This window comes from Piliocolobus tephrosceles, chromosome 14 (assembly GCF_002776525.5).
Source record: "Piliocolobus tephrosceles isolate RC106 chromosome 14, ASM277652v3, whole genome shotgun sequence".
Lineage (NCBI taxonomy): Eukaryota > Metazoa > Chordata > Mammalia > Primates > Cercopithecidae > Piliocolobus > Piliocolobus tephrosceles.
This window is the reverse complement of record NC_045447.1, coordinates 10,364,949-10,392,700: the sequence shown is the minus strand read 5'-3', so window position 1 is coordinate 10,392,700 and position 27,752 is coordinate 10,364,949. Positions and strand designations below refer to the sequence as shown.

Sequence of the window (27,752 nt, the reverse complement as noted above, 5' to 3'; positions counted from 1 at the left end):
CAGTGGCGCGATCTCGGCTCACTGTAAGCTCTGCCTCCGGGTTCACGCCATTCTCTTGCCTCAGCCTCGCGGGTAGCGGGGACTACAGGCGCCCGTCACCGCGCCCGGCTAATTTTTTGTATTTTTATAGAGATGGGGTTTCACCGTGTTAGCCAGGATGGTCTCGATCTCCTGATCTTGTGATCCGCCTGCCTCGGCCTCCCAGAGTGCTGGGATTACAGGCATGAGCCACCGCGCCCGGCCTGTTTTCTGTTTTGTCTGCACTTGTAGTTATAGGCAGGAAGGTGACTTGGTCCCATCTTGGCTGGAAGCCCTTGAACTCATAACTCAGTTCTGTGGTAGGAGGAAGTGCATTAAATTAAAAAGCGGTAATCTAAATAAGGGATTTCTCTTATGTCTGTAGATGGGAGGCCACAACATCACTATCTCTTCCATCTGGCCAGACTTTCTGTACCTAGAAACAGGGTTCACATTCATTAAAGGATTGATTTATTTATTTTTGAGACGGTCTCACTCTGTCACCCAGGCTGCAGCCTCCACTTCCCAGGCTCAGGTGATTCTCCCACCTCAGCCTCCCGCATAGCTGGGACTACAGGTACGCACCACCATGCCCGGCTAATTTTTGATTTTTTTGTAGAGACAGAGTCACATTGTGTTGACTATGCTGGTCTCAAACTTTGGGCTCAAAAGACCTGCCTCGGCCTCTCAAAAGTGCTGGGATTACAGACGTGAACCACCACGCCTGGCCAAAGGATTTTTATTTCCTTAGGGTTTTTGGCTGTGGACTGGCTCTTCTTTAGTATTAAAATGACCTAGTTGGATGACTCACAATCATTTTGTAGGTAATAATAATAATAAAATAGCTAATAGCTCCATGTACTGTCCTAAGAGCTTTATATATTCTCTAATTTAGTCTTTAACCCATTCTATGAAGTACTAACCCCGTTTTGCACATAAGGATAGTGAAGCACAGAGAGCTGAAGTAACTTAGCCAAGATTACACAGCCAATAAGTGATGGCCAGGATTGGAATTTGGGGTCTGGCTCCAGAGACTGTACATTTAATCAACATGCAAAACTGCTTCTGGACAAGTTCTGTTTATCTAGTGAGAGGGCAACAGATACAGGCTCCTTCAGCTTTCAGAACAGGCCTTAGGACCCCATCTCAATTGTCTTGCTTTCTCTCTATATCATCTTTTTTTTTTTTTGAGACAGGGTCTCACTCTGTCACCCAGGCTGGACTGCAGTGGCACAGTGATGGCTCACTGCAGCCTTGACCACCCACGCTCAAGTGATCCTCCCACCTCTCAGCCTCCTGAGTAGCTGGGACTACAGCATGCACCACAGTGCCTGGCTAATTTTTTTTACTTTGTGTAGAGGCTGGTTTCTCCACATTGCCCAGGCTGGTCTCAGACTCCTGGGCTCAGGCAGCTGGCCCACCTCCATCTCCCAAAGTACTGGGATTACAGGTGTGAGACACCGCGCTCGGCCTTCTTTTTCAATAATTGTTTTATTTATGTGTGTGTGTGTGTGTATGTCTGAGTCATACATGCTTATGGTTCAGTTTCGCAAGATTTAAGAGGATGGTGAAAACACATCTCTCATCTGCCTTTCTTCTCTCAAAGCCCCAAGTGCCCTCCTTGCCGCACACCGTCTCTTCAATTTGATTGTCTTTCCAGAGGCCGCCTTCACAAATACAAGCTAGGAATAAATGGCAGCACACAATCCCCTTTCTTCTGTACTTTGTCTTTTAACAAGTTGATTTTGTGTGTTTTTTTTTTTTTTTTTAATGGAATTTCACTCTTGTTGCCCAGGCTGGAATACAATGGTGTGATCTTGGCTTACTGCAACCTCCGCCTCCTGGGTTCAAGTGATTCTCCTGCCTCAGCCTCCCAAGTAGTTGGGATTACAGGCGCCTGCTACCATGCCCGGCTAATTTTTCTGTTTTTAGTAGAGACGGGGTTTCACCATGTTGGCCAGGCTGGTCTTGAACTCCCGACCTCAGATGATCTGCCTGCCTTGGCCTCCCAAAGTGTTGGGATTATAACCGTGAGCCACCACATCCAGCTTTGTGTTTGTATTTTTTAAATAATGGTTGTGGGGCCATGCATGGTGGCTCACGCCTGTAATCCCAGCACTTTGGAAGGCAAAAGTGGGTGGATCACTTGAGGTCAGGAGTTTGAGACCAGCCTGGCCAACATGGTGAAACCCTGTCTCTACTAAAAATACAAACATTAGCCAGTCATGGTGGCGGGCGCCTGTAATCCCAGCTACTCGGGAGACTGAAGCAGGAGAATTTGCTTGAACCCGGGAGGTGGAGGTTGCATTGAGCCGAGAGTGACCCACTGCACTCCAGCCTGGATGACAGAGCAAGACTCTGTCTCAATCAATCAATCAATCAGTAAAGGTTGTGAACACTATCAGCGGGTCACCGCAGTGAGGGATGACAGTAGCCAGTGCCTTTATCTGTTAGTAAACTAAGAAACAAATGACCAAAGATTAATTCCTTTTTATTTATGACCTTTTACACAGTTCAGTCTACAGACTTAATCTGTGCCTAGTCCTAGGGGCAGAAAGATCTGTGACTTGGTCCCTGCTCCGAGGCAGCTCATCTTCTGGAGGTAGACGCAGCAGAAGTAGCTGCTGTGATATGGCGTGTGCTCTATTGGAGAAAACTGGATCTTGAAACAAGGAAAAATGCTTCTAGAATGCTCTTAGGACGTGCTGCCAAGGACTGTTGATGGTGTTGCACTTGATGGCGAATGCCTTCTGGAAGCAACCCGGGTGGAGGACAGGGAGTTACTTTTGCTAAGGAGCCAGCTCAGAGTGGATTCTGTAAGCTGAGCCTCATCTGGAGCTTGAGTCTGCACCTCCCTGCAGAATTGCCGGGCTTCATGCAGGCAGTCAGCTGCTTGTGATTGGAGGGCTGGTGCTGGTGGGGATAATGAACTTGGTAGTGTCGGCAGAGGTGATTGGCTGGGCTCTGCTGCAGTGAGAATGCAGACTGGATGCTCGGGTCCTCGGCTTGGGTGATGAGCGAGGACAGCTGAATAACTGGGAGCTCGAAGTTGCTTGCTGCCTCTGGGAGTGGTCTGCTTGGCTGTCGCGTTTTCCTTTTTTGTTGTTGTTTTTTTAAAAAGCCAAACGTTTGCTCACCATCACCTGCAGAAGTGAGTTTTTATTGAAGAAGCTCCAGCTGCTTTCTCCTTATTGCCGGCAGCCCGGCCAGGCTCCCTGACAGTGAGCTACTTCTCAGGCCGGGCACGACAGCAGTGCTAGCACATTTGAAAAAGCAGGAAACCACCCCTGCACGCAGAGCTTCCAGCCTGAGAACTCCCAGGCCAGTCTTCCCAGCAGCTGTGTAGCCAGAGAGCCTTGGTATTGTGGTCACATCCCTCAAAAGTGAACAGTCACCGTCGGAGGCGTCTGGAGGAGACTGTGATGTTGCAGATGCTGTGGCATTTCCTAGCTAGCTTTTTCCCCAGGGCTGGGTGCCAAGGCTCCAGAGAGGGGGACGATCATGAAGTCAGAGGCACCCCAGCCCCTGCCCGGACAGACCAGATGGCAAGCTTTTTGGGGAAACAGGACGGAAGGGCTGAGGCCACGGAAAAGAGACCCACCATTTTGCTGGTGGTTGGACCTGCAGAGCAGTTTCCTAAGGTAATGTTGGCCTCAAGAGGACCTCCTAGTTTAGGGCCTGGTCTGGGATCATTTTCCTGGGGGAAAAAAACGAGTGTGGGGAGGAAGGGAGAACTTATAACGTTAGTTTGGGGTTCAGGGAGAAGTGGTAGGCAATGAGGAAGCCCACAAATTCAATCTAAAATCTTCCTGTGGCCCCTGTGAAAGCTGCATTACCCACTGCGATCACCCCAGTGTGGCTGTTGAGGGAAGGAAGGTTGCGATAGACTTGCCTTAGGATTTGTTAGTTTGGCTGAAGAGGGCCATTTGAAAGTGAGGGACAGACTGTGAAAGTGTGCCTTAGCTTATCTGAACAGCTCAGGAAGGGCGAAGCTAAAGGGGCGAGAGTGCGCCTCGACCGTGGAACCCAGTTGGTTGGAGCTGTGGGGGTGGTCTTGGCATCCTGAAGGTCACAGTCCCCTTGCCTGGGTCCGACCCATCTCTCCTTTGGGTCTGGGAGGAAGAGTGAAGGCGTGAGACTGGGTCCGAGGAGAGGCTGGAGTCATGAGGCGCAGAGGCTGGTGCCCCTCTGGAAATGACTGCGGCCGCTGCAAGTCTGCCAACTCTGGGGTCTTTCATCCCTCCTGAGCCCAGAGCATGAGTTACCATCCTCACAAGAGCCAAGGTAAGTGGTAGTACCCCCATTTCGTAGATGAGGAAACTGAGGGGCAGAACGGTTACATTATTTGCCCAGGGTTAAACAACTAAAGAGAGGTGCAGCTGAGATTTCACCCCCAAATCCTTGTCCTGTGCTGCCTGGTTGTCTCCTTAGGAAAGCAGTTTTTAACAAGACTAATGCAGTGCTCAGTATCAGAAAGGAACTTGCCATTTGGCTCAGATTTCTCCTCCTTGCCGAAGGAGTGACCTTGTTCACCTCCTGAGCTTTGGTTATTTTGAATCTTTTTACTCAGGATAAAAATCAGAGAAGAAAAGGAGATTCTGCCCTGTTTGGCACATTGTAGATACCACAGAAATGTTAAGTTGAATTGCTGCATTTAAGAAATAAAAGTTCATTTTGCCTTTGCTACTAGAGACTTTTGATGTAATAACACTTGCAGTCATGTGGGCACCGGGGAGAAGTCTTAGTTTTTGATGGGTTCCTTCTGAGCAAAGCAGCGAGTCTCTCAGAGTCTGTTATGCCTGAGATGTGCGTGCTTAATATGCAAAGAGAGGGTGTCACTTTTTACCTTTTGATTGTTTTAGGCAAGATTGGAATGGCTGTGGCACTAGCTTTGTGAGGAACTTTTATCTGTAGACCTGCTTGCCTTATTACTACCTCGAATACCTGACTGCCTTTTAAAATCACCTATTTTTGTCTTTAGCAATTAGCTGCTCTATTTTTCAGCATCATACAATACCCCCTTGCCAGCTCTCCCCCCAGGGGCTGCCTCAGGGTAGGACTGTCTGTTCTGAGCAGCTTGGTTCCTGGCCTGCAGAATCAAGAGACCCACACCTTTTACTGGTTGATCCCCATGGAGAGACAGTTCAGCTGGCTGCAAATGGGGGGAGCCCCAAGTGGGATATGGAGCAGCTGGTTGGGTTTGAAGCCAGAGAGAAAGCACATCTGGAAAGCATAGACTCTCAAAGCAGATAGATCAAGAACTGGAGCAAGAGGAGCATGGATGCAGCCCACATCCTTTTCCAGAGCAGTGCTCTGAAAGTGTTTGGGGTTTGTGATCACTGGCTGATGGAGGCTGGCCTCACCAAATCACAAAAAGGACCCCCAGAATGTTTTGGAAACGTTTTTGAAAAGTTCACTTTAGGCCAGGCGCAGTGGCTCATGCCTGTAATCCCAACACTTTGGGAGTCCGAGGTGGACGAATCACAAGGTCAGGAGTTCGAAACCAGCCTCGAGACAGTGAAACCCTGTCTCTACTCAAAATACAAAAATTAGCTGGGCATGGTGGCGGGTGCCTGTAGTCCTAGCTACTCGGGAGGCTGAGACAGGAGAATCGCTTGAATCCAGGAGGCAGAGGTTACAGTGAGCTGAGATTGCACCACTGCACTCCAGCCTGGGTGACAGAGCGAGATTCTGTTTCAAAAAAAAGAAAAAGAAAAGTTCACCTGGATTCTCGGGCTTCTCAGCATCCCAGAAGCACTACTTTGTTTGGCTCTCACTTCCCCTGTTTAAATATGTCTGCTAGTGAGTCAGGTTCCTGCAAGCTTTTATTCTAGGAACTGTTCCAGTTTTTCCCTTTATCTTTGTCTTACAGTTAATCTTCAGTTGGAGAAGAAAGCCATTACTCTGGAGTGGGAGGTGCCCTCAGCGGCATGCAAGCTTTCAAATCCTGAGGGTCTGTCTTCTCGGAAGCACAGAGAATTTTGCTCATTGTGTGTGTAACTGCCAAATGTAGGCAGGTTTCATTGGAAACCGGCTACACTAGGCTGTCATGGCAACCTGATCATCAAATGACACTGTGGCCACAGCCGCCAATGAGGTTTGAGAGCCTTAAGGGTGGGTGGGGCTTGAGCGGCTGGATGCTGGCAAAGCTCCCTCACATATTAATATTTCTGGCTAAGTCTGAGTCATTGCAGAGGAGGGGAGAGGAACTTTCTGACCTAATGCTACACTCCCAGAGGCACTGTACCTGCCCTGTTCTTATTCATGGTATTCCGGCCCTTACCTGAAGCACCTTGTTTCTTCCGGCATGTAACATAGTGGTAGAACAAGGAAAGCTTTTGGTGGCATTGGCAGATTTGCTGTGAGAAGATGCTCAGGAGAGGAACTGCTACTTTATAGATTAATTGCAATCTGAATCCTAAGGGTCCTAGTGTTGCTGTCACTGTTTCCGAATACTAGTCACAGGAATGGACGTCGGAGGAGCTGAAACCGATGAGGATCTGTGCCACACAGTCAGAATAATAAAGAGCAGAGAGGCATCGCACACAATGCGCGTTGTACCCAGATCTTGGAGGCCGGTGTGAAGCATCAGGGCTAAAACCCGAGGCCTGCTTTAGTTCCTCCATAATCTAGTTCTCATAGAGGCGTTCAGAAGCTGTGACACAAACACCGTTTTTGGTTGTATTTAACTAGGGCTCAACTTACTCAAGTTACACCTTTCCCACACACCTGCCGCCTTCCAGTATGAGGTATCACCTACTGTCATTCCCAGTGTCCGGCTTACCGGCATCCTTTGGGAACTGAATACTAAAATCTGTTTTGGGTGCTGTTTGAAGTGGATATTGTAACAAGAACCCTGGGTGCGAGGCCCTGCCCTGCCATTGACAGGCTTTGGGAATTGGGCAAATCAGGTCACCTCTCCCAGGCCTGTTTGCTTAACTCGGAGATTAAGGGATGATCCCAGAGCCCCTCTAGGCCCCCACAGTCTGCAATTCCAGGAATAGAGCAGTTGTCCTGGGCACTAGCACCTAGAGATTGGCTTATTTGGGTAGAATTCTCCATTTTTATATGAAAATGGAGTCCTGAGTTACCTGTGAAACTCAGTAGGGATGGATGATTTAAATAAGCAAACGCCAATTGAAGTTTATCCAATGAAGACATTCCATGGGACTCAGTCACAGCAGCAAATAAGTTAGAACCCTTTTAAAAATTAACCGGGTGTGCTGGTGGGCACTTGTAGTCCCAGCTACTCAGGAGGCTGAGGCAGGAGAATCGCTTGAACCCAGGAGGTGGAGGTTGTAGTGAGCCACGATCACACCACTGCACTCCAGCCTGGGTGACAGAGCAAGACTCCATCTTAGGAAAGAAAAAAAAAAAAAAAAAAGAACACAGGTTTCACTTTTATTTAGTATCATTTTCAAATCTCTTCTCAGATTTCTTTTGTTAGATACATTATAAAACTCAATGGTTATTTTTAAAATATACTTTATTAGAAAATGAAATCTTCAATTGAATTTATTCGTCAAAATATTTGCTTTTTTATATTAGAATGACTGCAGTCATCACTAAAATGAGATACTCAACAGATCTGTGTAATTTAGTTTCAGAAGCAAACAATAATTTTGTAATAGGGCAACGTCTCATTTTATAAAATAGAATGAGCATTCCTAAAGACCAGCATTTTAAGGTTCAGCTCTTTTGTTTATCAATGTGAACCTCCTTTAAAATAAAATAATAGAGGCTAGGTGCAGTGGCTCATACTTGTAATCCTAGCACTTTGGGAGGCCGAGGTAGGCAGATCACTTGAGGCCAGGAGTTGGAGAACAGCCTGGCCAACATGGTAAAACCCAGTCTCTACTAAAAATACAAAAATTAGCCAGGTGTGGTGGTGAGTGCCTGTAATCCCAACCACTCGGGAGGCTGAGGCACAAGAATTGCTTGAACCTGGGAGGCAGAGGTTACAGTAAGCCAAGATCATGTCACCACACTCCAGCCTGGGTGACAGAGTGAGAGTCTGTCTCAAAAATAATAATAATAATAATAATGATACATTATCTTGTTCATTTGAGTATAATGCCCTGACAACTGTATTTGCAGATGCTCAGAAAAATAGGCCTTCATCAAGTATGGTTATGAGTTTGTTTATTGGGGTCTTAGAGGCCCCTGAGCTAATTCACTCATTGGAAGCTGTTCATGAAGCACCTTATTTGATCAAGGCAAAAGGTTAGTTCCAGACAAGGAGGTTCAAGGGTTTGAAGCAAGAGCCTTCTACCTTCAAGGACCCTGGTGGTAGAGATAAGATGCGTGTTAAAATAGCCCAAGGCAGAACATTCTGGATTGGGCAGCTTAAGAGACAGCTGAGTGTCATGGATTTAGTGGCAGCTGAGCAGGAATCTGCCTGGATAATCCAGTACGACCTCATAGGATCCGTCGCTGGGGTAGCCCAAGACCTGTTCTCACAGACTCGTTATCAGATCTCTGTTAGAAGGGCCCAAATGTCATATCACTTGTCATGATCTCTGTTTCATAATGTTGTGTGTTAGTATCAACATCTTGTAATACCCTCTTTACAAGTTAACAACAAGCTTTTTAGTGCATTAAGAAGTCCTTTTACTTCTGTGATCCCCAAGTAATAACTATCCATTTTTATCCATCCCGGTAGTGGGAAGATGTAGTCTATATTAGGAAGTGGCGCACTGTAGAAGGAACAAGGGTGAGACTGAGCCTGTTCTCATCTTGGTGACGTGGTTTCTTCCTCCGCAGCACGAATCTGGGGGGAAGGAATGAGTGGAGAATTCAGGCCGGCCTGCGGAGAATCGTCCTGTGCCGAAAGGGTCGTTCTCGAGCCGTGTTGCCCAGTGACGTTCCTGTGGTGGCAGAAATGCCCAGTGACTACGTGTGGCTATCCTGGGGAACTGAGTTTGTAATTTCATTTCATTTTAATGAATTTACTTTTTTGTTTGAGACACAGTTTCACTCTGTCGCCCAGGCTGGAATGCAGTGGCACAATCCTGGCGCAGTGCGCAACCTCTGCCTCTTGGGTTCAGGCAATTCTCATGCCTCAGCCTCCCCAGTAGCTGGGATTACAGGCGTGCGCCACCACGCCTGGCTATGACTTTACATTTAAAAATCTTCTGTGTTGAACAGCAAAGTTCTGGCTGTGACTAAGACTGGGTTCCTACGTGTTCTGAGTGGATGTGGGCATTGAAGACTGTGGATCTCGTGTGAGGCCTCAGCTGACCCCAGATTGATGCTTCTGGGGGGGTCCTTCGGCATGGTGTCCTCTTCCCAACCCCATCATGTCAGCTCCTGGGCACTCTGGGGCCCCTAGGTGAAACTGGTGCTCACATAGCAGAATGGCCTGGAAGAGGTTTCAGTGCAATGTGGACTGTGGAGGGCTGCAGGTTCCCTGGAGCAGCAGCCAGCTAGAACTGTGCCTGGAGCCGTGTGTGGCCAGGGCAGCTCCCCTGCGGGATACACAGGCCCATGGTGGGGTCCACTTTCCAGGGTCACTGGGCACCTGGCTCTCAACCACCCCTCAGCCTCCTGTCCTCACAGCTGAACTGGGCCCGTTTTCAGTGGCAATCAGCTCTGTCTCCATCTACTGATTTTTCAATTGGGAATGATTTACTAAAAGGAGAAAACTGTTGTGTTGTGTGACACGTGTAGGGACCTTGTGTGGAAACAGGCCATAGGCTGTTTGTTCATTTGGAGGGGTTGGCAGCCAGAGCCAGAGGGGGAAGGTTTGTTTGGGCTCTGTACCTGGTACCCAGGCAGGCAGAACGCGCCACCCAACCTCTTCTCCAAGAGTTAACTGCAGGGAGGGAGCGGTGACGTCAACCCTCATCTTTGTGCCTCTCACTTGAGCAACCCGATGCCACCTTCTCCCCCGGGCTCTGTGTTCATTGGCTGTTGGCAGGACTTGCTGTGGGAGGGTTTTTTTCTTTTTTTCAATTAAGTAAAAGGGCAGGGCTTAAGCAGCCAATGACAGCTGAGGCCGGGCTTGTCTTATGCAAGTTTCCCTGGGACCGGCAGCATTTAGGGAACTTGCTCCCAGTAGTGAGGGCAGTGGAGCACCCAGCAGGCTGCCAACATGCTCTGTCTGTGCCTGTACGTGCCGGTCATCGGGGAGGCCCAGACCGAGTTCCAGTACTTCGAGTCCAAGGGGCTCCCTGCCGAGCTGAAGTCCATCTTCAAGCTCAGCGTCTTCATCCCCTCCCAGGAGTTCTCCACCTACCGCCAGTGGAAGCAGGTCTGTGGGGTGACCACGCGGAAGGGAGAGGCGCGTTCAAGTGGTATTTGTTGAGTGAATGGCTGAGCATGCATGAACCATCCCCCACCGAGAGGAAAAAATGTCTGAAATGTAGGAGTTTTTTCCCATTGTCATGTGGCTATGGCCGGCACGTGTACGTCACAGTAGTGACTGGTTTTCACGTGACTTCCCGGGAAGGCTGGAATTCTAGCGAAGGCTGTTGTGAGAAATGGACTTTCAGAAAGGAAATTCCTTTTGCCGGAATGAGGGGGGTGTTCCTGAGAAGTACAGAGCCAGAAAGGGGTCTGGGGGGGCAGGCCATAGTGCAAGGGAGGAGAAGGCAGGGAGGCCCAGGAGTTGTGGGTGCTGGTGGGGGAGCTGCCCGTCCCTGGTGTGGGGGTGAGGGAGCCTCCCACCTTCTCGACCCTTAGACATCCCTGTGGAGCAGGGCCTGTGTCCGCCCGGAAGGTGGGGAAGCCAAGCTGCAGAGTCTGGAGGCCCCTTGCCTCTTCGGCTTCTCGGTTAATCAGTTTCCCTGCTACCCCCAGTGCCCACTGTGCACCGAGGGGGATTTGCAGATCCAAGGAAGGAGACAGAAGGAGACTTAGGCCCCGTGAGGCAGAAGCAAGCACTTTGAGAATGCGTTGAAGCCAGCTGCGGTGAGCACACCCTCTGCTCTGGGTGTCTGTGCGACAGCACCCACCCCAGGGAGGCATGTGGCTCACCCTGGCAGCAGTGCAGGTGGCTGGGTCCCAGAGGGCTCCGTGCCTGATGTTCGCCTCCTGCCTAAATGGCTTGTCCACTCTATTTCCATTCCTGTTAGAGATCTGGAGCAGTCACTGTATAGGTGATTTATGTCACTCTTGGCTGACAGCACAGATGTCCACAGGAAGTTAAATATAACCTCAGATAGAAGATAAAATATGGCCGGGCGCGGTGGCTCAAGCCTGTAATCCCAGCACTTTGGGAGGCCGAGACAGGCGGATCACGAGGTCAGGAGATCGAGACCATCCTGGCTAACACGGTGAAACCCCGTCTCTACTAAAAAATACAAAAAACTAGCCGGGCGAGGTGGCGGGCGCCTGTAGTCCCAGCTACTCTGGAGGCTGAGGCAGGAGAATGGCGTGAACCTGGGAGGCGGAGCTTTCAGTGAGCTGAGATCCGGCCGCTGCACTCCAGCCCTGGCGACAGAGCGAGACTCCGTCTCAAAAAAAAAAAAAATAAGAAGATAAAATATGTACCAGCATCTGTCCCACATTCCAGCCACACCCCTCGCATTAGCCTTTTGAGCACGCCAGGTCATGGGGTATCTGTTCAGGCCTCCCTGCCCCTGGCACCCTTGGCAGCTGAGGAATCACAAGGCACCATCAGTAATGTGTCTAAGAGAGAGGCGCGGTGGTGATCCTTTGAGGATGTGAGCTAGTCAGTGGGCCATCCAGTGCCAAGCTCCAGCTGGCTGTCAGTTGATTTCTCCCAGTGAGAAAGCCGGGGGACACAGGAAGACTGTACCATCTTCCTTGGGAGAGTCTCGGTTCCAGTTTTGGGTTCTGGATTCGGGGCGTTGGTGAGTTGAGGTGACTCACTTTCATCCCCCATGTTCTGGAGGTTAGCCTTGAGGGTGGTGGCAGGATCCGCAGGGAGGCGGCTTGGGAGGACCACGGCCCGACTTGCATCCCGCCCACCACTTCCCTAGCCGTCTGGCCTTGTGTAAATGTTTAGCCTCTCGGAACTCCTGTTTCCTTCTCTGTAAAATGGGGGAAATAACATTTCCTACCTCCTAGAGATGTTTGCGAGCGGTAAGTGGGTTGCTAAAAGTAAAGCATTTAGCACGCCCTGTGGCCCGCGCTAGGTGCTGGGGAAATGTGCGCTCTCATGGCACAGTCCCAGTTGCTGGGCATCCAAAACCATTAACAACTGCTGAACAAAGCCCACCTCCTGGGAGGTAGGGGTGGGGGATTACTTTTGGGACCTCATTGCCATGGAACAGTCTCTCAAAGCCTTCTTGGGACACTAAAGTGCTTTTCAGTGACTGACTGACAGAGCCAGGGCGGCTTTATCACCTGGCTTCCCTGAGAGCAGGGACTGGCAGTACCATCATACACATGCCCTTGGCTCCTTATACTTCCCCGGCCTCGGGTGCTGTGGCAGAGTCTGGCTCTGCCCCCGATTTTCACCCTGCCCACCAAATTATTCTTGGACCAATGCCAGTTTTAGGAGGGAAACAGCGAGCTGCAGAATTCCTGTCGGAAAAAACTCCATGGCCATCCCCACGTCTCACCAGGGAGCATGTGTGGTTGAAGCCTGGGTCCAGGGACCCAGGGACAGCGCTGCAGCAGAGCCACGCTGCTCACCCTGGCTGTGCAGCACACGGGTCTTCAGACTGACAGAGTGCCCAGCTGTCCCTGTTGGCCTCTGTCCAGAGGGCTCTTCCTGGGCTCCTCGCTTCCTCTCTGCTTGGGAGGGAGACAAGGTTGGCCCTTGCCTGGGTTCTGGCCAGCACTTGGGGCTCTAGGTAGTGGCTCTGGCATGTGAGTCAATTGCCATAGTGGCTCTGGGACTGGAGCAGAAGCATCTTGGGTCCTTGGGGCCAGCTCTGCTCACGGATTAGTGCAGTCATTACCTGGGGACGGGGCCCCACAGAGGACAAGGAAAGGCTGGTCCAGGAGCCAGAAGACAAAACCTTACTTTTCTTTTCTAGAAAATTGTACAAGCTGGAGATAAGGACCTTGATGGGCAGCTAGACTTTGAAGAATTTGTCCATTATCTCCAAGATCATGAGAAGAAACTGAGGCTGGTGTTTAAGAGTTTGGACAAAAAGAATGATGGTAAGTGTTGCCTTCAGAGCTGCAGCCGGTCCAGCCTCGGGCCTTCGTGTGCGCCTGGCTCCTGCTCACGGCCTCTTTTCTTGTAGGACGCATCGACGCACAGGAGATCATGCAGTCCCTGCGGGACTTGGGAGTCAAGATATCTGAACAGCAGGCAGAAAAAATTCTCAAGAGGTGAGTGCTCAGCCAGCCTCTGCATTTGGTTTAAGTGTGATGAAAGGAAGGCTCTGAGACTAACCCTGCGATGTCATTCCCTATGCTGACCCTGTTGCTCTGAACTTGGCCTTCTCGTGGTTTGAAAGGATGAATAAGTAGGCCGGGCACAGTGGCTCACACCTGTAATCCTGGCACTTTGGGAGGCCGAGGTGGGCGGATCACGAGGTCAGGAGATCGAGACCATCCTGGCTAACATGGTGAAACCCCGTCTCTACTAAAAATACAAAAAAATTAGCAGGGCGTGGTGGCGGGCACCTGTAGTCCCAGCTACTCAGGAGGCTGAGGCAGGAGAATGGCGTGAACCCGGGAGGCGGAGCTTGCAGTGAGCCGAGATGGCGCCACTGCACTCCAGCCTGGGTGACAGAGCGAGACTCTGTCTCAAAAAAAAAAAAAAAAAGAAAGGATGAATAAGTAACCCCTTTGGGAGGCCAGCCCCTCCCCAGCGTTGCAGGCCAGGTTTCATTTGAAGAATCACAGATCGCCTGGAATGTCGCCCATCGGCCAGCGGCCCATGAAGGGAAAACTAATTTGGGGGTGGTTCAAGTAGGTAAAAGGCCAGCAAAGAGCACCTGTGTGTGGTGGGGGCAGGGCAGGGGGCTCACACTGCAGCCTCGGTCCCACGTGAATTTCTTCCCCATGCTAGTAACTTGCACTTAACAATTTAGTCAGAGGCGCTGCCCCACAAGATAGCTCCCTGGTGAGGGGCGGCTGCCAGGAAATCTCACGGAACAGCCCTGGGAGTTGCCGTCTGTCCTGGCTGGGCCTTCCCAAAACCCTGTGGACCAAACGCTGGCTGGTCCTCGGGGACAGCAGCCCTGGGCTCAGCTGCTGTGGCGGGCTCGTCTCGTGCCGTGCTGTGCCCATGTCTCCGGGTGTGTGCTTGCTTCACTAACATGGCTCCGAGCACTTATGCGTGTTGTTTCTCCTCTCTCCTCCGCATCCTTTGTCTGTCTGTCAGAATACGAACGGGCCATTTCTGGGGCCCTGTCACCTAGTAAGTATCCGTGTCGCTCGTGACTGCCTCCCTTGACTTCCATGCCTGATCAGAACGGGGTTCTTGTGGGCCATTATACTGCCATTGTTGTGCTGAGTGGGGTGTGCAACCCCCTGCTCTTTCACCTGGGGGCAGAGGCGCCTCGTGTGGTTTCTGGGCATCCGAGGTGCCTGCCCTTGGCTCGCTGGGAGGTGAGGGGACGCAGCTGGCGGATGGGCAGGTGGGCAGCCTCGCCTCTGTCTCACAGCATGGATAAAAACGGCACGATGACTATCGACTGGAACGAGTGGAGAGACTACCACCTCCTGCACCCCGTGGAGAACATCCCCGAGATCATCCTCTACTGGAAGCATTCCACGGTGAGCCCCGCACACCCAGGGCCCTCGCCTGCTCCCATTGCCTAGCCCAGAGTCACCCAGTTGTCCCCATCCCAGAGTGCAGCTAGGGCTTTCCAGCCGCCTCCTCTTCCACAGGAGACTGTCCCCTCTTCTGCCAGGTGAGGAGCATCTCTGGCCTCCCCTCCTGGAGCAGACGGTCCAGGGGGACAGGACTGCACACCAGGACTCAGAGAGGGATAGTAGAGCGGTCCACATGTTCCGCCTGTTCTGGCGCACTGGCCAACCTGAACAGCCCCAGTGTTCACACACACGGGCGTCCTCTTCCAGGAACACCCTCCGTCCCCACATGCTCCTGCTCATGGGCCACTTCAGATACCCTTCCCATGATGCTGCCTGTTCTGCCAAAGCTGGTATGACCCTTCCCCCTGGTGGGAGGGGGCCGAGGCAGAAGCTACTCTACAGAGAGCACCTAGGCAGAGCTGTGAGGTGTCCCCACGGGCACACACTTGCTGCCCTTTCACCCCTGCCCACTGTGGTTTCATGTTCAGAAATGTGAGTCTGTATTGGTCTCTGGCCCTGAGCCCCTCACACGTGGCATGTCCCTCTCTGAGTCCTGGTGTGCAGTCCTGTCCCCCTGGACCGTCCGCTCCAGGAGGAGAGGCCAGAGGGGCTCCTCACCTGCCTCTCACAGTGCCAGACCAGGGCTTGTTGGGTGAAATTAAGTGGACATCTCCAGGGGTGGGAGCAGCTGGCCCAGAGCTCTGGCCTTTAGCCCTGGGATCAGAGCAGAGGTGGCTCTGATCAGCCCGGATGCCACCCGGAGAGAGGTTACGCAGGCAGTGAGCCCTCGTGTTTGCTGAGGCCTTGCATAATGTTCTGCCAGCATGATCTGGTTACACATGAGGTTTCAGACGGCTCTCACCCCGGCTTGATCCCTTCAGAGCAGCCAGCCTGGCAATCTCACACAGGCCTGTGAGCTGTTCTTACAGGAGCTCCCTGGAAGCTTTGCAAAGGGCCGGTGAATGGTTTTGTACCTGGCACCTTCCGGCTGTGTTCAGCTGAGGTTCTCTCCAGGCCCCCAGCTGGCGTGACAACCCTGCTACCTTCAGAGTGAAGGGGAAGGCCCCAGCCCACTTCCCACCCAGGATCGTTGGCCTTCTCCCTGTCCTGTGATCCCTGGCCTGGAGCCATGCTGAAGGGTAAAAGGCGACAGGTGCCAGCAGCCTTGCCCCGAGGGTCCTGAGTCAGGCTTATGCCATCTTTCCTCACAGATCTTTGATGTGGGTGAGAATCTGACGGTCCCCGATGAGTTCACAGTGGAGGAGAGGCAGACGGGGATGTGGTGGAGACACCTGGTGGCAGGAGGTGGGGCAGGGGCCGTATCCAGAACCTGCACGGCCCCCCTGGACAGGCTCAAGGTGCTCATGCAGGTATGTCAGGAAAAGGCCCCAGAGCCCTGGGGGGGCCAGTTTCCACTTGGGGGATGCTGCTTGGCTAGTTTTCCCTTTCTCTGGCTGCTGCCTGCTTTGGGCCCAAACTTTTCTAACCCAATAAATTAGACTGGAATTATTGCTCAGACAGGGGGTACCAAAATGTCACTCTAGGTGACATTTTGTGCAGAGCGGATCTAATTTTATCTGAGGCATCACATTACAGGGGCATCATGTGGACAGGTGAAGCTACCGAGACTGGGGTGAGGCAGGAACCAATTTCTGTAAGCACGTCTTGTGTACGTTACCCGACAGTGGGGTCAGCAGAGCCTCACCTGACCCAGACGCCAGTGGGAAGCCACACCATTACCTTAGCCAGGTACACAAATCCATGTCCACACAGCAGAGATAAGCTGGGCTGATGTCAAGGCAGATTGTGAAACCCACACGACAATACCGGTGGACTTTGATGTCTGAATGGTGACTGGCCACCACCTATTCCCTTGCTCGTACCTAGTACTTCTTGTGCCAGGAGCCCAGCTTGGAAGAGCTGCCTCCTTTCCCTCCCCCGCCTGCCTTGCTGGGCCTCCCTGTGTCGCACAGAGACAAAGGAAGCGGGTGGTTCAGGGCAGAGGGCCTGGGCTTGGACTCTGCCCGAGGCACCACCACAGCTGCCTCCCTTCCTCTTGTGGCCTTGAGCGAACCCCTTTCCCTCCCAGGACTTCCCCTCCTCTGTGAAAACAGGGGCTTGAACAACTGCCTCATCCTTTTGTTTTTTTAGCAGAATTGTCAGGAATGTTGTAGAGATTGAAAGCAGGCCTGGGGTGAAATCAAATGCCTGGGATGTGCCTTTAAACCAGCATGGGTGGGGCAGCAGGAGAGAGGTTGGCTGTGGTTTGATCATTGGTTTAATATGTTTTAAGTTTTTTTTATAATGAAAAACTCGATTTTTAAAAATTATTATTATTGTTATTTTTTTTTTTGAGACAGTCTCACTCTGTTGCCCAGGCTAGAGTGCAGTGGTGTGATCTCGGCTCACTGCAGCCTCCCCCACTGGGTTCAAGCAATTCTACCACCTCAGCCTCCCTAGTATCTGGGATTACAGCCAATTAACCCCAGCTAATTTTTGTATTTTTAGTAGAGACGAGGTTTCTCCATGTTGGCCAGGCTGGTCTGGAACTCCTCACCTCATGTGATCCGCCCACCTCAGCCTCCCAAAGTTCTGGGATTACAGGTGTAAGCCACCACACCTGGCCTTTTTTTCTCTCTCTCTCTCTCTAAGATAGAGTCTTACTCTGTCACCCAGGCTGGAGTACAGGGACACGATCTCGGCTCACTGCAACCTCCACCTCCTGGGTTCAAGCAGTTCTCCGTGCCTCAGCCTCCCAAGTAGCTGGGATTACAGGTGCCTGCCACCACGCCTGGCTAACTTTTGTATTTTTAGTAGAGACGGGCTTTCACCATGTTGGCCAGGCTGGTCTCGAACTCCTGACCTCAAATGATCCACCTGCTTCGGCCTCCCATAGAGCTGGGATTACAGGCATGAGCCACCGCACCTGACCTTGATTTTTTTTTTAAAGTCATCTTTGTGGAGATGTTCAGGACAAGGCTGGCAACCAATAGATACCCAGTACAATGGAGCTGAACCTCACTTAGCCGTGTTGGGTTACTTTGGTCTCGTGATTCCAAGCTCATCTTCAAAACTCACAGAAGAAAGAGCCTTCGCTTTGGCCACAGCCAGTTGGCCAGCAGAGGCTCTTGGCTGGGTGAGGCAGCCTATGGCCCCCCTGGGTCCGTCTGACTGCTTGGTCCTCCCTCCCAGGTCCATGCCTCCCGCAGCAACAACATGGGCATCGTTGGTGGCTTCACTCAGATGATTCGAGAAGGAGGGGCCAGGTCACTCTGGCGGGGCAATGGCATCAATGTCCTCAAAATTGCCCCCGAATCAGCCATCAAATTCATGGCCTATGAGCAGGTGAGGACCCAGCTTCTCAGGGAGGGTCACCAGCCAGTGGCTGTTCACTGTCTGGACTTGCTGGCTTTCCCTGCACTGAGCTCCCTGACACTTGGAGCCAGCATGGTACCCCAGGGACAGCGGGGCGAGGCAGGAGGCCCGGGCTCACCACCAGTTCCTGACATTTCTGGGCAGCATAAAATGTGCCAGGGACTCCCGGGCTCAGCTGAGACTGCCTGCCTTCAGGAGGAAGGGAGGGGCAGCAGCAGGTGCCTCAACCTCTGGGTATATCGGGTGGTTTGTTTGCTCCTGGTTCTAGATCAAGCGCCTTGTTGGTAGTGACCAGGAGACTCTGAGGATTCACGAGAGGCTTGTGGCAGGGTCCTTGGCAGGGGCCATCGCCCAGAGCAGCATCTACCCAATGGAGGTGAGGGGCCACCTGGGTCCTGGGGCGGGCAGTGGGCACGGGACTGGGGAGAGGTGCAGGCTGTGCTCACGCTTCCCGCCGCTCCTGTTGTGCAGGTCCTGAAGACCCGGATGGCACTGCGGAAAACAGGCCAGTACTCAGGAATGCTGGACTGCGCCAGGAGGATCCTGGCCAGAGAGGGGGTGGCCGCCTTCTACAAAGGCTATGTCCCCAACATGCTGGGCATCATCCCCTATGCCGGCATCGACCTCGCAGTCTATGAGGTGAGGCCCAAGAGGGCTCAGGCCCTGGCCCAAGCCGGCCAGGTTTAGAAACCCCCTCCCAGCACACCTCCGCCTGCTGTCTCTCTCCTTGATGGACGCATGCTTAGTGCAGGAAACTGCATCAAAGACTGCGTCTCCTTCCGGCTCCTCTGTTTACTGCAAGCTTTCCTTCATCCTGCCTGCCTCTGGCAGCCCCTGTGAGCCCTGCGTCCAGGCTCTGCGTCCCCAGGGGCTCAGCAGGCAGATCCCCAGAGCAGGGTGGCCCCTAGGGGCTCACAGGCCCCAGCACACTCCAGACAGACCCCGAAGTCAGCCCTTCTGTGTGGGGTAGGCGGTGTTCCCTCTACCTTGTCCTGGAATTCCCAGTGACAGCAGAAACAGGACAGCCAGGCTAGGAGTCCAGCCAGGCCCCGGGCCCGGCAGTTGGGTTCCAGTGGCCTGAGGACCCAGTAACAGCCCCCTGTCTCTTGCTGTCTCGCTAGCCCTTCCTGGGGCTTATCCCATGCTCCCTTCCCCTTCTAGACGCTCAAGAATGCCTGGCTGCAGCGCTATGCAGTGAACAGTGCGGACCCCGGTGTGTTTGTGCTCCTGGCCTGTGGCACCATGTCCAGTACCTGTGGCCAGCTGGCCAGCTACCCCTTGGCCCTAGTTAGGACCCGGATGCAGGCGCAAGGTAAGGCTGGTCCTGGGCAGTCCTCTGGGAGTTCGGGGGGTGTGGAGAGAAGCATCTGACTGGTGGCCTCCCTCCTGCAGCCTCCATTGAGGGCGCTCCGGAGGTGACCATGAGCAGCCTCTTCAAACAGATCCTGCGGACCGAGGGGGCCTTCGGGCTGTACAGGGGGCTGGCCCCCAACTTCATGAAGGTCATCCCAGCCGTGAGCATCAGCTACGTGGTCTATGAGAACCTGAAGATCACCCTGGGCGTGCAGTCGCGGTGACGGGGGGAGGGCCGCCCCGCGGTGGACTCGCTGATCCTGGGCCTCAGCCCGGGGTATGCAGCCATCTCATTCTGTGAATGTGCCAACACTAAGCTGACTCGAGCCAAGCTGTGAAAACCCTAGATGCACCCCAGGGAGGGTGGGGAGAGCTGGCAGGCCCAGGGCTTGTCCTGCTGACCCCCGCAGACCCTCCTGTTGGTTCCAGGGAAGACCACAGGCATTCCTTAGGGTCCAGGGTCAGCAGGCTCCGGGCTCACATGTGTAGGAACAGGACATTTTCTGCAGTGCCTGCCAATAGCGAGCTTGGAGGCCGGCTTAGTTCTTCCATTTCATCCTTGCAGCCAGCTGCCGGCCACGGCCCCTGCCCTCTGGCCTGCCAGGCATCTCCCTGTGCCCTCTGCTTCCTGCCTCTCTGCGGATGTAATCAGGTGGGAGGAGGGCTGCAGCCCACATCCCACCCCCTCGTCCAGCCCCGTAATCCATGGTGAAAGGTGAGGTCACATGGCCTCCCAGGCCTGACTTCCCAACCTAAAGCATCGACGCCAACTTGGCTGTGCAAGGAAGAGGAAAGGGTCTGGCCTTGGTGCTCACTGGCATCTGAGCCCTGCGGATGGCCGGGACTCCTGGGCATGCATGGGAGTGCATGGGGCTGGGGCTGCCTGGCCTGGCTGCACAGAAGGCAAGTGCTGGGGCTTCTGGTGCTCTGAGCCGGCCCAGACCCTGTCAGGATGGGCACCACCTCAGAACCAAACTCACTGTCCCCACTGTGGCATGAGGGCAGTGGAGCACCGTGTTTGAGGGTGAAGGGCAAAGCGTTGGTGTGTTCTGGCAAGGGAAGGAAACGGTGTTGGAGGCCTTAATTATGCATTGTTGGGAAAAGGGTTTTGTCCAGAAAGACAAGCCAGACAGATGAGCGACTTCTGTGCTTCCAGAGGAAGACGAGGGAGCAGGGAGCTTGGCTGACTGCTCAGCCCTGGGGGTTCCTGGGCAGGTTCTGACGCCCTGGGGGTTCCTGTCCAACCCCAGCGGGGGCGCAGCGGGACCAGCCTCCCATTCCACTCGTGTCACTGCTTGGAACCTATTTATTTTGTATTTATTTGAACAGAGTTATGTCCTAACTATTTTTATAGATTTGTTTAATTAATAGCGTGTCATTTTCAAGTTCATTTTTTATTCATATTTATGTTCATGGTTGATTGTACCTTTCCAAGCCCACCCAGTGGGGTGGGAAGAGAAGAAGAAGGGGGACCTTGGGCCGCCGCAATCACGTCTGTACAGAGAAATTCCTTATGGGACTGAAGGCAGAAAAGCGGCCAGAAGGCAGCAGCCCTGGGTCCTTTCCTTTGGCAGGCTGGGGAAGGGCTTTCCCCAAGCCTTAGGATTTCAGGGTTTGACTAGGGGCGTGGAGAGAGAGGGAGGAACCTCAATAACCTTGAAGGTGGAATCCAGTTATTTCCTGCACTGCGAGGGTTTCTTTATTTCACACTTTCTGAATGTCAAGGCAGTGAGGTGCCTCTCACTGTGAATCTGTGGTGGGCGGGGGCTGGAGGAGAGGGTGGGGGGCTGGCTCCCTCCCTCCCAGCCTTCTGCTGCCCTTGCTTAACAATGCTGGCCAACTGGTGACATCACGGTTGCACTTCCATTCCACCAGAATGACCTGATGAGGAAATCTTCAATCTTCAATAGGATGCAAAGATCAATGCAAAAATTATTGTTATATATGAACATATATAGTTATAACTGGAATCATCAAAAAGCAAATTAAGAAAGAAATGGAAGTTGGAAGTTGTCATTTAAAGCAGCCTTCTAATAAAGTTGTTTCAAAGCTGATCACAGAGCCAGTATTTTTCTGACACCCCGGACCCTGCGTGGTCCGGGGTTGTTGACATGTTAGAAAATGAGCGCAGTTTTCCCCTCTGGAGCCTGGGTGGCACCCCCTTTTGGCTTCTTAGAGGCACTCCCTCTTTAATGGGTGTTTGTTCGATTTGGGGTGCTCTGACAAAGTCACCAGTGCCCTGAGTTGCTGTAGGGTTGTTCCTCAGCCTGTCTCAAGCGGGTGGGTGTCTGTCCCTCTGCCAGAAGTGCCGTCTTCACAGAGACACCAAGGACATCACTGGGCTTCTCTCCCCTCCCCCCAGCTGCCCCTCCCAGCCTCACCCCGCTCCTGCCTCCCCACACCCTCTCAGTAACCTCATCTCACTGAGGATTACCTTCAATATCTATATTTAGATGACCCTCCTTTTATACTTGAACCAATTCCAGCTTCATCAGTACAACTGTGAAATCCACATCCACTTAAACAGCACCTCGAGTTCAGCAAGTCAGAAGCCAAACCCTTCATTTTCCTCCCAAAATCTGCTTCTCCATTTTCCTCATGCCAGCAAATGGCAACTCCTTTCTTCTATGAACTTAAGCCAAACACCTTGTAGTCAGCCTGACTCTGTACTTCCCTCTGGTTCCAGGGCAGTTCAGCAAATACCGTCAGCCTCACCCACAAAATAGATCTGCTCTCTGGCCACTTCTCCCAACCTTCACCCCTGCCACCGGTCACAGGCAATGTCGTGTCTCACCTGGACGATTGCAAGACCTAAACTTCTTCCCCCTGCTTCCCTTCACTCTCCACCCCAAGCCCGAGGGGCCCTTCAGAAACCTAAATGGAGAGCCAGGCGGGGTGACAGGTGCCTATAATCCCAGCTACTCCGGAGGCTGAGGCAGGAGAATGGCTTGAACCTGGGAGGCAGAGGCTGCAGTGAGCCGAGATCATGCCATTGCACTCCAGCCTGAGTGACAGAGTAAGACTGTCTCAAAAAAAGAAAACCTTCGTTGTTCATGTCACTCAAATCCTCCAATGAATAGAGAAGCTGGCCGGGCACGGTGGTTCATGCCTGTAATCCCAGCACTTTGGGAGACCGAGGTGGGCTCATCACCTGAGGTTAGGAGTTCAAGACCAGCCTGGCCAATGTGGCAAAACCCCATCTCTACTAAAAATACAAAAATTAGCCAGGCGTGGTGGCATTCACTTGTAATCCCAGCTACTTGGGAGTCTGAGGCAGGAGAATCGCTTGAACCTGGGAGGCAGAGGTTGTAGTGAGCCAAGATCATGCCACTGAACTCCAGCCTGGGTGACAGCGAGACTCCATCTAAAAAAAAAAAAAAAAAAAAAAAAAGACAAGCCACAGGCTAGGAGAAAATCTTTGCAGTACATTTGCAGTACATGTAATCTAACAGAGGATCTGTATCCAGCGTTTATTAAGTGTCTTAACACAAAAAGAAGAGGACAAGCCAGTTAACAACTGGCACTTCCAAAAGCAAGATGACTTAATGGCCAATAAACATGAAAAAGAGCTTAACTCCATTACTTGTCAGGGACAAGCAAAACACTGAATGAGGCCCAGAGCAGTGGCTCACATCTGTAATCCCAGCACTTCAGCAGGGTGAGGCTGGAGATCACTTGAGGCCAGGTGTTCAAGACCAGACTATGCAATACAGCAAGGCCCCATCTCTACCAAAACAGCTAAAAGCATTTAATAAGATACCAGTGCATACACACTAGAAGGACTAGAACTAAAGATGTCAGCACTGTAGTTTGACGAGAATCTGGGAGCAGCCACACTCCTCAGACTCTGCTAGTACAAGGTAAAATGCCAATCATTTTGGAGAATTCAGCCTGGCCATACCTGAATTTTTCAAAAAGGGAAGCAAAAACCCTCTAGTATTTCCTTTCTCACCAGAAGACAAAAGTCCCCATGTGGCCTTCAAGCCCTGCGTCACCAGCCTACCCCCTGGCCAGAGGTGGATTTGCCAAAAAGCAGTAAAGAAATCTGGGTCACCTTAGAAATAGAGAAGCGAGGCCAGGCACGGTGGCTCATGCCTGTAATCCCAGCACTTTCGGAGGCCGAGGCGGGTGGATCGCCTGAGGTCAGGAGTTCAAGACCAGCATGGCCAATATGGCGAAACCCTGTCTCTACTTAAAAAAAAAAAAATTAGCTGGGTGTGGTGGTGCACACCTATAATCCCAGCTACTCGGGAGGCTGAGGCAGGAGAATCACTTGAAGCCGGGAGGCGGAGGTTGCAGTGAGCCGAGATCGCACCATTGCACTCCAGCCTAGGAAACAAGAGTGGAAAAAAAAAGAAATAGAGAAGGGCCCATGTGTCATTCTCCATCCGTCTTCTCTTTCTCCCCTGCACTTTTCAAGTCATTACACTACTTATTTTCATTGCCGGGTTTCATCTCTTCGCTCGCCCATGAACGTGAACTCCTTGAGGGTGGAGGTGTCTGTTGGCTTTGTTCACTGCTGCTCCCAGCACCTGGAGCCTGAACAGTGTTCGGTGAATGCTTAACATCCAAGTGTTTCTTGGTGTTGTCGACAGAATTATGCCCCCGCCACAAGATGTCCACGTCCTAATCCCCAGAGGCTGTGAATCCCATTACGTGGCCGGGGGAATGAAGGAGGCAGATGGAATGAAGGTTACTAATCAGCCGACCTTCAAACAGGGAGATGGATTATCCTGGGTCACCGGGGGGCCAGTGTGGTCACCAGGGTCCTCCAGTGTGGAGGAGGCAGGAGAGAGAACAGAGAGACGGCATGAGAAGGACTCAGGTCTCTGCTGCTGTCTTGAAGGTGGGGGAAGGGGCCACGAGCCAAGGAACACAGGCAGCCTCTGGAAGCTGGAAAGGCACAGACTGGATCCTCTCCTTCCTCCCCTGGAGCCTCCAGAAGGAACACAGCCCTGCAGACACCTTGATTTTAGCCCCGTGAGGCCCATTTCAGACTCCTCTGACCTCTAGAACTGTAAGATTATAAACCTGCATTGTTTGTTTAAGCCACTTCCCACCTACTGGCCCCCTGGTAGAGATAAAATCCCCTTAGTCAGGGTTTACAACCAGAGTCCTGGGCAGGGGAGGGCACGGTGGGAGCAGGGGGCACATCTCAAGGTCTGACTGGAGGCACGGTGCTCCCCCAGACCCACCTGAGTCCGGCTGGCATGGTAGCTCCAGGGGAGCCCTGGGGCCGGGGTGTTGCAGGTAGTTGGCAGATCCCTCCTCGTCCTCCAGGAAGTCCAAGCTCTGTGGGGCCCCCTCAGTCACTCAGGTCTTTGGGGACACAGTCACAGGTTCCTGTCCTCCACGAGGGCCCAAGAGCCTGGAGCTGTGCCACCCTGGTCCAGGCAACAAGGGGTCAGAGCAAGGAAACAGCGGTAGGGCACGTGGTGGGTCAGGGCAGCTGCAGAGCGGCTTCCCATAAACAGACTGGGACAGTGGATGTCCCTGTTCCACAGCATCCGAGCTGAGTCACCTTGGGCAAGTCACGTCCCCTCTCTGAGCCTGTGTGCTTGTCCATTACATGAGAGCAAGAAGAGCCAGGGAGCGCTGTTGGAAAGTTGAATTGAAACGAGGCAGGAAATGGGATGCAGCCTGGCCTAACGGCTTCATCTCCCAGCTGCCCTTCTTCCTCCGGCATTCAGACAGTAATCCCGCCTTAATCCTCTCGGGCCTGGGATCTCAGGCACCTGCGAGGAAATCCAGAGCCACTTGAGCCGTGTGGTCTGGTGGGTCCTCCTCGCGGGGGCACTGCCCACGCAGGCCAGCAGGTGTAGGAGGTGCCACTGCCGCCAAGTCCCCATTTCACAGACAAGGAAACTAAGGTTTAGGAGGGGAGGGGACTTGCCTGGGAACTTTGATGCAGCGGACCCCAACTGGCAGGCGGCACGTAGGGGAGTGAAGCTGGGGTGGGCTCTGCTGGGGCTGCCCACCAGGAACTGGGGGGAAGGCAGAGAGCTGCTGCCCATACCAGACCCTGCAAGCTGGAATCATGCCACAACCCACCCACGGGACCTTCACCAAGTTAGACGTGCCCAAGGGACGGGCACTCCTTGCCTCACCTCAGAAGGGTGGCACCTGGTCCCTGGCTGCCTCCTTGCAGCCAGGAGGCCACAGAGAGCCTGGGAAACATTGGGCAGGCCTGCGTTTGAATCCTGGGTCCTGGTGGTGTGATCTTGGGCAAGTCTTCTGCCTCTCTGGGCCTCAGTTTCCTCACTAGCAAGACAGGCACCATGCCTTCTGACAGCTCACGGGGGAAGCGACTGTTCTCGTTCACATAAAGGGTCAATGTGAAACAGATTCAAACCAGTTCTGTTGACACGGAGGCCCTGTTCTCACCTGGGGCTCGCCCTGTGCCGCCCTAGTCCAGATTTCACCGGTCTGAGTGCACTGGAAAGTAGGGGAAGGGTGGGAACAGGTGGGGCGGGTGAGCTGGGCCCAGCCGCCCAGGTGCGGACCTTGCTCCCTACAGCAGCAGCAGCAGCAGCAGCAGGCGGTATGGCCTGGGCTGGCCAGGAGGGGGCAGCAGGGAGGTCATGATATGATAGAACCTCTATCCTGCAGATGGGCAAACTGAGGCCAGGGAGGGCCACAGGCCTGCCCCAGTTCCCCAAAGGGCAAGATACACCTAGGTCTCCTGCTCTCAGCTCCTCCGAACACAGGGGCTGGCCAGGGAACAGCCGCAGGACACGGCTCTCTTGGTCATTTGCTATCACCCATCAGCACAGCCCCGTGGCCCAGGAGGAGCTGTTATCTCCCATGGCAGTTGTTGAGGCTGATGATTGAGGGAGCGGGCCCCACCTATGCTAGACAGCACGGGGCACCCCTAACTGAACCGAAGAGCCCAGCCTCCCACCCCATCTTACAGATGAGGACACTGGCACAGACTGGAAACCCTGGGACTTCCCCAGGTCACCACATGCCCTGTCGCTGTTTCTCTTCCCTGACTACACCTGGCTTAAATCTAGGTATTAGTGTCCTGGGGCAGCTGTGACCAATAACCACACACTTTGTAACTTCAAACACCACAAATGGCTGGGAGCCGTGGCTCACTCCTGTAATCCCAGCACTTCGGGAGGCTAAAGCAGGCAGATCGCTTGAACCCAGGAGTTGGAGACCAGCTTGGGCAACATAGTAAGACCCCATCTCTACAAAAAATACAAAATTTAGCCGGTGTGATGGCACACACCTGTGGTCCTAGCTACTTGGGAGGCTGAGGCCGGAGGATCACTTGAGCCCATGAGTTGGAGACCAGCCTGGGCAACATAGTGAGACTCTATATCTTCAAAACATTAAAAAAAAATTCTCCAGGCATGGTGGCAGGTGCCCATAGTCCCAGTTATTCAGGAGGCTGAGGTGGGTGGATCACTTGAGCCTAGGAGTTCAAGGCTGCAGTGAGCCATGATCCTGCCCCTGCACTCCAGCCTGGACAACAGAGCAAGACCCTGTCTCAAAAAAAAAAAAAAAAAAAAATGAACAGACACACAAAAGCAAACCAGCACCCTCCCCATGAGCTCACTCTCCCCAGGGAGGAGGGAACTTGCTGTTCTCAGGACTCTTTCCATTCTTACTTCCTGGAGTCCTTGACCTTGAGCTCTTGGAGCCAGTGGGGAACACAGCAGAGCGTGTGTTCTGAGAACAGACAGCAGACCCTACCAGCTTCATAAAAACACCCCTCTGCGTATCATCATCCAAAACACCTTCCCAGCCCTGGCCTTACCCGCCCGTGGAGGTTTACGAATGCCATTTCGCAGTCCGGATGGGGCTTGCCCAAGGGCACAGTGGGCAGTGGCCAGGTCCTGAACTCAGGTCTTCTGAAGCCATCAAGACCACAGGGAACCGTGAATGGTGGCTCACACCTGTAATCCTAGCACTTTGGGAGGCCACGGAGGAAGGATTGCTTGAGGCCAGGAATTTAAGACCAACCTGGCCAAGATAACAAGAACCTGTCTCTATTTTTTATTATTTATTTGTTTAGAGATGAAGTAGCCCTCTGTCGCCCAGGCTGGAGTACAGTGGCACAATCTTGGTTCACTGCAGCCTCCATCTTCCGGATTCAAGCGATTCTCCTGCCTCAGTTTCCCGAGTAGCTGGGATTACAGGCATCCACCACCACACTAGGCTAATTTTTGTATTTTTAGTAGACATAGGGTTTTGCCATGTTGGCCAGGCTGCTCTCAAACTCCTGACCTCAAGTGATCCACCCGCCTCAGCCTCCCAAAGTGCTGGGATTACAGGCATGAGGCACCACTCCTGACCTTTATTTATTTATTTAT

At 52.8% G+C, this 27,752-nt stretch overlaps 1 protein-coding gene across 3 annotated transcripts in view; it reads left to right on the top strand.

Moving 5' to 3' along the window:
• The window catches only part of SLC25A25 (solute carrier family 25 member 25), a 47,155-nt gene extending 25,670 nt beyond the window's left edge, over positions 1-21,485 (top strand). Inside the window, exons 1-10 of one of the 3 annotated variants that reach the window (XM_023217063.2) lie at positions 2,316-3,659; positions 12,969-13,095; positions 13,182-13,269; positions 14,553-14,664; positions 15,915-16,073; positions 17,896-18,048; positions 18,347-18,454; positions 18,550-18,717; positions 19,240-19,390; positions 19,471-21,485. In XM_023217063.2, coding sequence (XP_023072831.1) covers positions 3,441-3,659; positions 12,969-13,095; positions 13,182-13,269; positions 14,553-14,664; positions 15,915-16,073; positions 17,896-18,048; positions 18,347-18,454; positions 18,550-18,717; positions 19,240-19,390; positions 19,471-19,655 — 1,470 coding nt within the window. In that variant the 5' untranslated portion in view covers positions 2,316-3,440 and the 3' untranslated portion in view covers positions 19,656-21,485. Of the gene's footprint in view, positions 1-2,315; positions 3,660-9,052; positions 10,271-12,968; positions 13,096-13,181; positions 13,270-14,552; positions 14,665-15,914; positions 16,074-17,895; positions 18,049-18,346; positions 18,455-18,549; positions 18,718-19,239; positions 19,391-19,470 lie in introns of those variants that run through there. The other 2 variants (XM_023217062.2, XM_023217061.2) reach the window with 2 other exon arrangements.
• The last annotated feature ends 6,267 nt before the right edge of the window (positions 21,486-27,752 follow it).